The sequence below is a fragment of the Zerene cesonia genome, chromosome 3 (genome assembly GCF_012273895.1).
Source record: "Zerene cesonia ecotype Mississippi chromosome 3, Zerene_cesonia_1.1, whole genome shotgun sequence".
NCBI lineage: Eukaryota > Metazoa > Arthropoda > Insecta > Lepidoptera > Pieridae > Zerene > Zerene cesonia.
This window is the reverse complement of record NC_052104.1, coordinates 7,167,919-7,180,922: the sequence shown is the minus strand read 5'-3', so window position 1 is coordinate 7,180,922 and position 13,004 is coordinate 7,167,919. Positions and strand designations below refer to the sequence as shown.

General features: G+C 31.6%; 2 protein-coding genes across 3 annotated transcripts in view; one reads left to right on the top strand and one right to left on the bottom strand.

Annotated features, from left to right (window-relative positions):
- LOC119838686 (progestin and adipoQ receptor family member 4) overlaps positions 1 to 8,459 on the bottom strand; it is a 53,041-nt gene extending 44,582 nt beyond the window's left edge. The window contains exon 1 of the mRNA XM_038364765.1: positions 7,868 to 8,459. Within this exon, the coding sequence (XP_038220693.1) occupies positions 7,868 to 8,186 (319 nt within the window). The 5' untranslated portion in view covers positions 8,187 to 8,459. The remainder of the gene's footprint in view (positions 1 to 7,867) is intronic.
- Positions 8,460 to 11,459: 3,000 nt separating this feature from the next.
- Positions 11,460 to 13,004, top strand: part of LOC119839497 (serine/threonine-protein kinase Doa) — a 48,991-nt gene continuing 47,446 nt past the window's right edge. Inside the window, exons 1-2 of one of the 2 annotated variants that reach the window (XM_038365796.1) lie at positions 11,472 to 11,611; positions 12,161 to 12,198. In XM_038365796.1, coding sequence (XP_038221724.1) covers positions 12,196 to 12,198 — 3 coding nt within the window. In that variant the 5' untranslated portion in view covers positions 11,472 to 11,611; positions 12,161 to 12,195. Of the gene's footprint in view, positions 11,612 to 12,160; positions 12,199 to 13,004 lie in introns of both variants that reach the window. The other variant, XM_038365795.1, reaches the window with a different exon arrangement.

Genomic DNA, 13,004 nt, shown 5'->3' with positions numbered 1-13,004 from the left:
AAGTACGAAAACAAAACTACATTTAATACGAAAGTAGAATGAACAATTAGCTAGTGAACGCCAGGAGATAACGTTAAATCTAGCACATATTTCACTGGGGTGGTTTGTAATTTATTTTATCTGCTACGATTTTAAAGGCGAGAATAGCAGAATTTTCTGCAACCATTTGAAAACACAAAGTCCTATTTATCATTTGAATTAAGTACATGGAGTGAAATTGTCAGAATTATAGATGTAAACATATTGCTGATGTTTGTATACGAGGAGAATCATTCTTGCACAATAAGATAAAAGATTATCTTATCCAACCTGTTTGATAACGAATTTTTAGTGATTTAAAGTGCATTAAAATGATTTATTTCCTTTTTTCAATCTAATCATTATGTGAGGAGGTTTTTCGATGATTATAATTTTTTATTATATATTTAATTAAAAATTGCCATTACATTTACCGATATATGAGTTAATTTTATTAGAGAAGCGAAAGAGAGAGCGAAAATCATCTTTATAAATCGAAATTTATGTTTTTGTGGTGTTTCCCTTCCAATGCTAAGCTCGATATTCGTATGAATACTATCGGGAGAGTTGTGCAAATATAACGAAATTATCCAAACGCCTTTGGTCAACTTCCATTTTACCAGAGGCTAATTATGTATGAATCTAAGAGCTGTGAGAAAAACAATAGTTATTGTTTTCTTGGCCCTTATTCCGGTCTTATGAATACGGAATAATATTGTGAATTGCTAGCAGCTCCTTGAGAATAAATTTTATTCATAGAGCAATACAAAACATATTTTCTTGAACGTATTTTGTAAGTGCTTTAATTTTGCAAATGAAAGATTTGAATGAAGAAAAAAAGAAGATATTTTTTAAGCACATGGAGTATAAATATTAGTAACATCTTTTTAAATGATAATAATTGCGTCTTACTAACTCAATCTCGCAATTGAATATCTCTTTATAGCATCGATCAGGGCCTAATGGAATACAGCAGAGCGGGCTGTTTCAGGAACCTCCACGTACCATAGCATATTGGAAATATTAAAATGAAAACTGTTTCAGAGCATAACTGTGAGAAAAACCCTGCATATAACTAGAAAAAAACTGGTGTTAATGTTCCTAAGAATGGTAAAAGGTTTTTATCGAGATTAATTGAGATTAATCGAGATTTGCTTTCTCGGAAATAAGAACCGCTATCGGAGTGGAAACAAATCCTGAAGATGAAACAACCATATTTTATCGATAACAGATAAAAGAGCGCTTTGGCAATTTATAAATTTCCGTACAAGGTGAGCATCAAATTTGAAACCTAGCTCATTGTGTAAGCTTTCCTTTCGATCAACATTCATCAATGCAGACCTAAAGAAAATCTCTTTTTGACACGGATAATTAAAATCATAAAAATCAAAAATAGTTATCATTAATTTAGTCAGTTTAATTAATATTATTACATACAATTACTATTAGCTTTATTTTGTATATTAGTCGACGGACAAAAAGTAACTTTTCTAGGGCAAAATTTATCTACATACGTAGTCGTATCAATCTGTTTACCTACTGTAAGTAAATAATTACATTCATATGGGTTGTAAATATACACTACTTGGCTACTCACGTACGAACAACAGTGTTCGAATTTGTTCATAGATATTTAAAGTTAATGTATGTGGGGGCTTTAGCATTGTAAATTGTTTCACCAAATGTTCTATGCATGTATCGATGAAATGCCGCCTTAGTTTCTTATAAAGTAGTTTGTATATTAATCATCCTTAATCGTACCATTAAACACAGGCATCAAATAGGCTTTCCTTTGAACTCAACCACATAATAAAACATAGCTATAAAAAGTATTGTTAAACACATCAATCAAATTTTCACGCGTCACGTACAGTAATCGACCAAGGCATTATGACTGAAAGGTTACAATGGTTAGCTTGCTTATTACTCCAAGAATATAAATTGGATCGGTAGTGTGACTGTTATTTGATCATCGAACAGCGTTGCATTATTGAGGCGTTGTTAGGTGGGTAGTTAATGGCACAGAAGGTTGAGTTCTATTCTATTAAAAAGTGTAACTATAAATAAACAAGACTAATATAATTACCAGTTAAACTATTTATATTAAATTTCTCATGATCCACAAAGCTGCTTATAGCCCACTCTGTAGAAGAGATACTCGCTAATTATCAAATACAAATAGTCTTAAATAATTCAGCTATGTCAAGAAGTAGCTTTACTTCTATGGAATTGGTTGATTTAAAATTACTTAGGGCTAGGCTATTTGGAGTGTTTCTTAATAAAGGTAATTGTATTCGTACAAAAATTTTCAAATAAGTCATTCAGACTGAAATCTATACTAATATTATAAAGCTGAAGAGTTTGTTTGTTTGAACGTACTAATCTCAGGAAGCACTGGTCCGATTTGAAAAATTCTTTCAGTGTTAGATAGGCAATTTATTGAGGATAGCTATAGTCTATATATGGGCGAAGCCGGGGCGGACCGCTAGTCTAGTATGATTTCATGTAGCTAAATATTATGCTATCTATAATTCGATTTTTAGCTCAATCAATTTCTTGTATAAAGTTGGTTTTTACATAATATATGTAATAGAGTAAAATCATTTGTAATGTATACCTAAAAAGAATAATGCCGAAACTCGACAATTAAATTTTAGAGATTGTTAAGCCTGGACCCACATAAGAGAAGATTATTATTTATGAAGTGCTATTTTTACACGAAGAAGTGAATATTGTCTGTTATTGCGCATTTTGTTTCATTAACAGCTTTATTTGAATGTTCAAAAAGATCACATTTGATTTTCATTCTTCCGTTCCTAATGGCTGTAAAGATATCCTTATGCGCCCGAAAACAGGTCCCAATTCCCAAAGCGTGGGGAACAAGAATCGAGAACTGTGACGTAGGAATTTCGAAGTTTACACTACAAAGGTCACACTACGAAGTAAAATACACTTTAACCTTAAGACTACAAGGGATAGAATGATGGATGCACTCATGTATACCATGAAGGTGAAGCTATCAGTATATAGGGCCGCACGCACATATACGCACTTATTATGCTCAAACATGAGAATACGTGATTTACTAAAAATCTTTGGACTGGACCAAAAAATAAATCACCGATTAATTAATATCTTACTTGAAGAATAGCTTGGCAAAAGGTTGAGTCCCTTATGTAAGTTTTTTTTTGTTAAAAGAAACATTTAGGGGTATCTTTGTTATGTTTTTCTGCATTCATGGTTTCATTTCATATACACTCATATATTTTCAACACACCACACACTTTAAAATTCGCATACGTTAGTACGTATGTTATACGTACTAATTTTAGCCACGATTCATAAATCTAAGGTATGCCATAAAATATAAATTAGAGGATATGCTGCCCAAACATAGCTCAGAACACAAATGAAATAAATATCCTTATGTTCTTTAAAAAATGCCTCAACTTTAAAAGCATTTATTAAAAGTAATACATTTTAGACTAATTTTAATACTTCAAGATAATTGACCAATAAACCCAAGCCAGTGTTACATTTAGATTTGTAAATAAGTGTGCTTAATATTTTCTTGTGTTTGGTTTCACGCGAGTATTATACATTTAGAAATTAAAAACTTTTCAACGGATTTTAAACGCGATTTATTCATTATATTATTAACCCGACGTTTCGAACACTTTACAGCGAGCGTGGTCACGGGGAGACTGACACAGTCTAAATATATAATTTATAAATCGCGTTTAAAATCCGTTGAAAAGTTTTTAATTTCTAAGTGTGCTTAAGCATCGCATTACTCACCGGACGACAGAAAGGTTCAACATTGGTGTAATCTAAGGACAACTAAATTGTCCAATATTTTCCCGTCGCGGTAACCTGACAGCCGTGCTTTATTTTATATGACATTCTTTCGGAAGATTGTAAAGGTGACCTATTTTTAGAGCTTCTTCGATTTTGAAAGATTTACAGTTATAAGGTTATAAGCTAATTTTAAATTATCTTCTATTTAATCCTATCCTACTATCCTACTTCCTACTAATATTATAAATGCGAAAGTTTGCTGTGTGTGTGTTTGTTGCATTTTCAGGCAAGAACTGCTGAACCGATTTAAATAAAATTTGGTACGTAAACAGCTCGAGAACTGGAATAACATAATGGCAACTTTTTTCCCGATATTCCTATGGGATACGGACTTACGCGGGTGAAACCGCGTGGCGCAGCTAGTCATATATATAAGCTTCTGTTATGAACACAAAGTATGTTGACTTTTAATAATGTTATCTTCACAAATAGTTTTAACTTTAATAGAATGTTATAAACTAAATAAGAACTACCTAAATATGACTATAATCACTCATTTATGAGATTTGTAATTTAAGCATAATATTATAGACCATAAAAATACACAAAAAAAAAAATCACAATCAACACTCCGGTTCAGTGTTTTATATCTTTTTACATTAGTCGTAAAACTCCTAGGCCAAAGCCCTACCAGTTATTTACTTAATAAGAATATGTTTATTTAACACCGTGTACCCATGGTTATTTCAAATTAAAAATCCATTTGGTAAATAAAATGAAATTACGAAATCGATTCAATCTTGTCGTTGCCGATTGTTGTTTTTGATAAACTGTCATGTTGCGGCATTTTGTTACTGAGCTCGTTAAACAATTTTCAATCTTATATCTACACAGATAATAGCAATTATTGAATACACTATGTTTGTTCTTAAATTTATTTTTTATCGGACGTATAATTTGTATAATTTGAAGCCATGGAACAAATTGATAACATCAGACCGATTATATTTTCATGTTTAAAACTATTGATGCAACTGTCTCTAATAATATATTAAATTGATTTTAAAATTTAAAAATGTTGTAATATAATAAAAACTGTCTTCGAATCAAGTTTTGTCTGCAGTTAAGTCATAAAAACTTAAAGCAGTCAGATTAAGTCACCTTCTTAAAAATTATTTTCGAAATTGCAAAGATTTTTCCGGGACAGAACGGAAAATCTTCGATGACGATTGGCTACTATACAAAATGTATTATTTTTAAATACATTCTATTCAATTATTTATAGTTTATTTCGTATTTTTAATATTTATAAATTTATACTAACATTAAACAAGTATTCATTTACATAATTAAACCAACTGCAACGATCCTGTCGTTGGGAATCCCGTGAAGAAGGCTTGGAAGCCTTTGCGTCAGTTTCTTTGTGGATTGCTATATATTTAGCTCTCTATCTCAAAAACTACTGGACCGGTTGTAATGAAACTAAATAGGAGCATAGCCAATACAAGAAATCATTTCGATTTTTTTATTTATCATTTCGATATATCGAGTTTTATAGTTATGCGTGGATAAATGCAAACATTCATACACAAGTAATTAAATTAAAACACATGTTTTGTAGCTGTTATTGACTAATACATATATCCAAAAACTCCAATTTCTAAATAAATTAATACAAATTGAATTTATAAACTCCTTATTTGTAGTGGGATATAAACAAATGGCTTAATTTGTATTTCTATATCAAAGACAGTACAGCGGACCATTTGTACTAAAACGCCCTTTTTGTACGAAATAATTGCTCTGAACTCGATTATTGCGAACCATAACTCAATTCGCGTCGGTGTTGCTGTTGTTAAATCATTTAAATAATGGCAATTCTGTCGCAAATATTTAAGGCTCGCAATACAAAATAACTTTATGGTAATAGCTTGATGAATTTGCCGTATTACCATAATAGTAAGCTTTCATTTCGTATAACGGAACGCCTGTTTTTCTTTCCGTATTTCATTTGACCATGTTATCTTAGCGGTAAACAGTAGCTAAACTTAAATTAATTTAAATAAACATAACTTTAATGCGTAGAACAGTACAAATTGGTAGTCTTTATTGGTGTGTGAAGCTAAATATTTATAAGTACTTCCAAAACGAATGACAAATGTTACAAAATCGCTTGAGTATTAGTTATAATGAAATATTATTTATTTATTTATTTATTTATTTATTTATTCACACCAAATAGAACTTACTACCATTACAGGATATTATCCTAATTCGACAGAGTTCTTTTATAAAAAAAAAAAAAGTAAAACAAAACTAAAAAACTATTTCATACAAAAGAAACAAAACTTTGCTTATCATAGCTTATTTATAACAATAGCAAAGATGATATAATAGTACCTTTGAAAACTCACTCAAAGCACAAGAAAACACATCTATTTTATCGTGTATTTCGTTAATGGTACGGATTGCACAAATCAAAGGGGTTTTGGCTAATAGATGTGTAATTAATTTTTTTGTATTTATTGATTGTAAATTACAACTACGCAAATATCATGGTATATTCCTTTCTCAGGTCACAGCTTCACTGAATACCTACTAAAACAGCTCAAAGTTTGTTTAAATTCTCTACAAGTCTAAAATATTTTTCCATCCTTGGTTTAAGGTGGTTGCTTGAATACATTCAAACGGCCTTATGTGTTTCATTTTATAAATACCAAATCCTGTAAAGCGACCATGCAACATTTCTCTTTGAAAGAAATAGGGTCCATAAAGACGATTCTCAATGTACTCGTAACTCGTAGCTCGACATGCACGGCATTAAACGTAGCGTGCCCTCCCGTAGCATTGCTACGAATTCTACCAGCAATTTATTGCCCGTAAATACGCGTAGTCGTATTTTACCTTTAAATAGCAATAAATTAATCTTCTATAACCTTTCATTCGGCTTTTAATAGTGTTTATGCAATTACGTTATCCGTGTACGCACTTTGTCAAGAATGAAAAAATTATTTGTTTTTGAAAAAATCAGAACTTAACGATAGCAATCTACTCAATGCACTAAACATCCGTTAAAAAATATGCAAATGAATGAAAATCAGTTAGATATTTGCTGCGAAAAGAATTTTTCTACGGTTTCGCGTGAAACAATCTTTATGCGATTTCGAGGAGATATTCTTTATAATTTACAACGGGTGCAATTGTTCGAATTTAAAGTTAATGTTAAGTTAGTATAAAGAGTATAAATTTTGATCATATTAGATTATTTTATTTGAATTGTAATAAATGTAATTTATAGAAGAAATTAAGTTTAAGAAATTTAAATCAATGCGAAGTTCTCTGGGTCATTTAATTCAGATACTTTATGTACCTATGTAGTAGTGTGTAGTATATTATACAATAAGAAGACCTCTTCATAAAAGTAAAGGTATATTTATTCTTATTTTTTTTATTTATTTTGAACATTGAAACAGTAAATTATATAACCCTTCAATTTAATCAACCCTCCCTACTTCACCCTCATTTACTCACCCTTTCCATCTTGAGTCATAGTATTGTTAAGGAAGTAGGTACTATGCGTAATTAAGGGCTAGTAGTCCAGATTCTAGATTTGCTTCACTTCATTCTAATAAAAAAAAATGTCTTGCTGTTCCTTTGTCTCACTAAAATTGAAGAATTGTGAGGCTGATATTGATAGTTTTGATGCATTCGTAAAAGTCCAGGGAAAGTTAATGGTTGGGTTATAATATGGAAAGCGTGTCAAAAAATGTTCTATGACGTTACGAAGTTCGCCAGATCAATTACGAAGTTCGCCAAATCAGTAAGTTCGATATAATAGTTAAGTTCGTAATTAGAGCATTTTGTCAAATTTTTATTGAAACTGTGCTATATTGTGTGTGCTGTGCTATATGTAAATCATATTTTCTAACAACAATTATTGCTTCGTCAATAAATTAGTTATGTTTTATATCTTATTCTTTAAAGGCCAAGACTGAAAAAGTAACTATTTATGTACACATCTATAGTAATAAATAACCTGTTTATACATTACCATGGGTAAGAATGTTGATTGTTTCATTGTGGAAGTAAAATAGACTCCTAACGCAGCCGCCCCAGTCCTGAAGGGGTCTGTAGCCCGTGAGGACATACGGGTTGAACTGCAAGTGCTGCGGCATGTCGCGCCAGTGGAGCAGCTCCACACCCTCGCTACCAACAGCCTTCTGGTCACAGCCATCACTACTCCCTTTCGCCTTTTCTTCGCTCCCGTTCAACTCCACTCCCTTCCCGTTATTATCACAGATATTCTCCAACGACTTTTTCCTCTTCTTGGGCCCCTTCCCGTTTAACTCTTGAATTGACATTTCATACATTTTCGCTTAAATATAAATATCTCATAACATCACAGTGAGACCGCCAAGAAAAGCGGGAGAATTTTGCGGCGTTATCTGCATGTTCCGGTATGTAAGAGTGGCATATCACAGTTCGGGGGTTAAATGGGTATCCTTTGAGGCTTCGTGGGGATTAGATAGAGGGTGTTCTGTAACCGCGGTAGTGTTCGCGTGGCATGTGCCCGCGCGGTGGGAGCACGCGTGCTGAGGGTGCGAGCGGCGCGATGGCTAAGCCGGGGGTGGAAGGCGCGCACCGCCGAGCGCCGCCGCACTGAGCGCACCCCGTGTACCCTACCCCGCAGATTTGCGCACTGCGCAAACCCTATCAGCTGATTCCCGCCAGGAGCCATCTGCAATTCCTCAAATCGCTCCACTATTAATAGCCTTACATTTGAGAGGTTTGGGAACACGTGGTCGTGCGTATATACAAATAGTATTATTTCATGATTAATTGATTGGGTTATAACGGAGACTTATTTCTTAAATTGAATTCAGTAAAAAATGATGATAATAAATAAGTCTTCAGAAATTTATATGGTCAATTTAACAAATATACATTGCAGCTGCATGTTATTTTCGAAGGTTTTATATAAGACACAACATAATCAATACTTTTTAAAGTCAAAAGACTGTATATTTAACTGTCTTATCAAAAAGTAAAGAGATACAAATGCTTTATCTTATGCACAGTATATTTTGTGTTATCACAGCGCACTCGTTCTAGTAATTAAATTTATCCTAATTTCAAAATCATTATTCTTTTTTTAGTAATTCATATACGTATTTGTTAAAAATTCGATAAAGATAATTGTACAGATAACAATTAATTAAATGAAATTCGTTGCAACTTTTAATTCAAATAGATTTAAACATTCTTTAACCTTTATGTGAATCTGTGTAATCACATGGAACTGTCAAATAATTTCAAGTAAGTATTAGAACCATATTTGTAACTTTTTAAGTCAATATGGCTTTTCTTAATTTAAAAAATTTCAATTTATATGAATACAAATTCATTAAGCAAAGCTAGTCAACGTTATCAGTACTGTTTATATTGAACTAGCTGTAACCCGCGGCGTCACTCGCGTGGTACCCGAGTAAAAAATAGCTTACGTGCTAATCCAGACTATGATCTAATGCTGTATCAAATTCAAACAGATTGGATAATCTGCTAAAGCACGAAAAAGTATTGAACATTCATACTTACAAACTTATTTATCTTAGTTAACATCTATTAACACCAACACGAAAATTTAATTGCTTATTTGTAAAATAAAATAACCACTTTTCACTTTTCACACATGAATATACACCGGTCATGTATCAAAAAAATAGGTACAATTTTTTGTCGATTTTTATCTGTTTGCCTATTTGTTTGTTTCGAATTATCTCTTGAACGGCTCATTCTGATGGACAGCTCTGATGTCAGCTAGACTTTTACTATCCGATATCAAATACAATAAACAATAACTTAGAATGCTGTTCACTAAAAAATATAATATAATGAATAATAAATCCCGCCAGAAAATTAGAACGTAAAGGAAAAACATCATTAACGCGGACAAAACCGCGGGACTCAGGTAGTTTGAAATAAATACAACACTATATTTTACAAAACTATGCTCGAATTTTAAAATACAAAAACATTGAAAATCATTTGATCCATTCTTTGGAGGGACAAATATTTACGGAAGTTTACATTACCTGTGACGCTGTAATCCTATGACTGTCTAAAAAAATTAGTATTTTCAAAATGCTGGTACCTTTAAGGTGAATAAATATGGCAGTCTAAAATTGTTACTGAATTTGTCCGTTGACCGTATAACCTAAGAAAAGTCTTAAACAACACTATATTTTAATCACTATCACTATCTACATTTTAACAAGTTTAAAAAAATGCCAGTAGAACTTAATTTTATTATACTTATACGCAAGTCGTAAGTAATATTTATTAATCAGTGACAATACCACATCTCAGGCCAAACAAAAAGAAATATAAATTTTAAATAAATAACACAAATCAGGTCGTTTGGTTTATATTTTATAATGTTACTCTGCAGAAGAGAGAAAGGTTAGATATCAAATTAATAATTTTATTTCACACAAAAACATTTGATTTGAAAAATTTTGTTAAAAATTCCAACATTTTTTTTGCGTAGGCGTAACTTTTTAACATATTTTTGTTTATTGAATACTATTGGCCACAGCAGGTAGTTCACGGTAATTCATCTATATCTATACTTGTTTTATAAACACGAAATTTTATTTTACTGAGTGACAAAGACTATGTATCTAAATAGCCTATATACCAAGGACGAATCCGGAGTGAGCTAGTATTTAATGCTAGTGTCCCACCCGGGCTACGCACGTCTAATCGTGCGCTTATTATACAATAAGTCGCAATAATTACGGTCAAAGACCGAATACGTGAAAATATACCACACAACGCGTTGTGATTAGAGCAAAAGATACACATCGCCAAATTGGTGTTATGGCTCTTATGACATCGTTCACGACGCGTTTTTTCTATCTCAGAAAGATCACATAGCGAAATTGATTTTGTAAGTGAACTCCTGAGATATGGCAATGAAGAAAAGCCATGACATGTTTTGTATCTATACATAAAACTGTATTCAATACTACCTATACAGTCCTAATACATCATAATTTTGATATACTTATGTAACTCGTTTTCCCTAGTTAGATCTAGATGTACATTCTGTGGGATAGACTTCTTGAGATTGTATATTACAGTTTTTACGGTGACTTTAGCAAATCTCAGCGTGCTCATAAATTCACAAAATACATTATATTATAATAATCGTTAACTAAAGGATACATGGCAACACCACAACCAAATAAGATATAGTACTTGTAGTTAAATAAAATATTAAGATGTTTAAATCATAATCATGAGAATTATTTTGAAATATGATACAATTTAGAAGTAATAAACAATAATTATATCCTTCTACAATAATTATATTCCCAGTGCATGTTTTAGTTTCCCAAATTTGATATAGTGAACGCATCAAACATGGCGCCGAGTGTCAAGTTTACTTCCGGTTGAGAAATTTATACACTCCTTTTTTATCAGAAATAAGCTGATAAATGTAATGGTTATAGCACTAAATTTAATTTCTGGTTATTTTAATATTACAATTATTTTAGTTTTATTCATTTACATTTCCAATAAATTTAAATTTGACAGGAAGAAGTATTGATTCTTTTTACGTCACTACACGGCTGCCAACCTTCAAAATACTGGGCCGTCTTCGTTTGGATCGATGTTCGGGCCTTTATTGCGAAGAAGCATTCTTCAGGGTTCTGCATCGCGAACTTGGAATTGCCTTACTAATTTTACGCAATTGCTTTGGTGTAAATTAAAATATTTACGTGAATTGAGGGTAAGTTATTTATTTGATTTCTCTTATCACTAGCGTACGTAGGGCTCCATTGATGTATAGAACGAACATGGCGTCAGCATGTAAATAACTTAGTGACATCTAGTTTAGTTATTGTAGAAAATCAGACAACTGTACTAAATGGGTTCTGGAAATCATTTCCATAATAATTTATACCAAATATTGGAGTCAATAATAGCTAATAATAGGTAGTGATGTTTATAGTTTAATAACTTTCGTCACTGCTAAAATTTACAGCTGTTGAGGTACATAACATAGCAAGCACAATATTTTGCGTACAAGTTCCGAAATACTAATTTTACAATTTACTTTATTGTACACGATTAGTGAAGTTAAAATTTCAAGGAAATGAAATGACACTTAAGTTTCGAATTGTTTTATTCTTCCGCCTCGCAAGTTTGTCGCGTCCATTGATATTGAAGCATTGATATAACATGTAAAGTGATGAACAGTTTGTGCATGTGGTTTAAAAAAGATGCTATGCAGGTTACTGTGACCAAACACTGGTCTAAACAATTTCATGTTTTTCAGCTTAAACTGCTTCGAACGAGTTTTGGTACCTTTGAATGGTAAGTGAAAGTACATCTAGTACTTTCCTATTTGATTATAATCTCATGCTGAGACTTGACAAATGCATTGATGGTGTAATTACAAGCATAAACATTTGCATGACTGGAGATCATACAGCTTGAAGTCTCCACTAATCTCACTATCCAGCTGTGCAACTCAAATAGTGCACATTGGTCATTACTATACGCCTTACTTCCTACTGTACATTTCACGGCTCTGAATAACACAACAAAATTAATGCGAACAAATTTGCAATTGAAAATATTTAGTAATATTTTATAATTGGATAAATTAAAAGCCAAATAGTAATAATAGTTAATAATTTATAAATAAGTTATGATAAAATTAGTTTGTTTGCATGTTAATGACTCATTTAAATATTAAAAGAATCTAAACCTGCTAAGTGAAAAAATATTTTTCTTGCATTTTTTTATTTTCTTTTTTGTAATTTCCTGTTTGTGTTTGTTTTAACGGCTATTAACAAAAACATATATCACATTAAATTAATAATATACATTATTACATATTAGTGACATGATAGACAACTTAATAGACACCTTGTTTGTCAATTCCTGTTTCTCACACAGTCTTACATCTGCAAAGCTTTGCTTTAAGTGCCATGAATATTAAAATGAAAATTATTATTATAGACTTGCTTAATTGCTGAATCCATATTAATAGAAGAAAATTATTAAGGTAACTATGTATACACTTGTAAAATTCAGGGTTAAGGTTATAATACTTCTTCACTAGTATATTTTTTTATAATTTCCTCATAAAATTTAAACCAAAAAGGGCTCAAGTA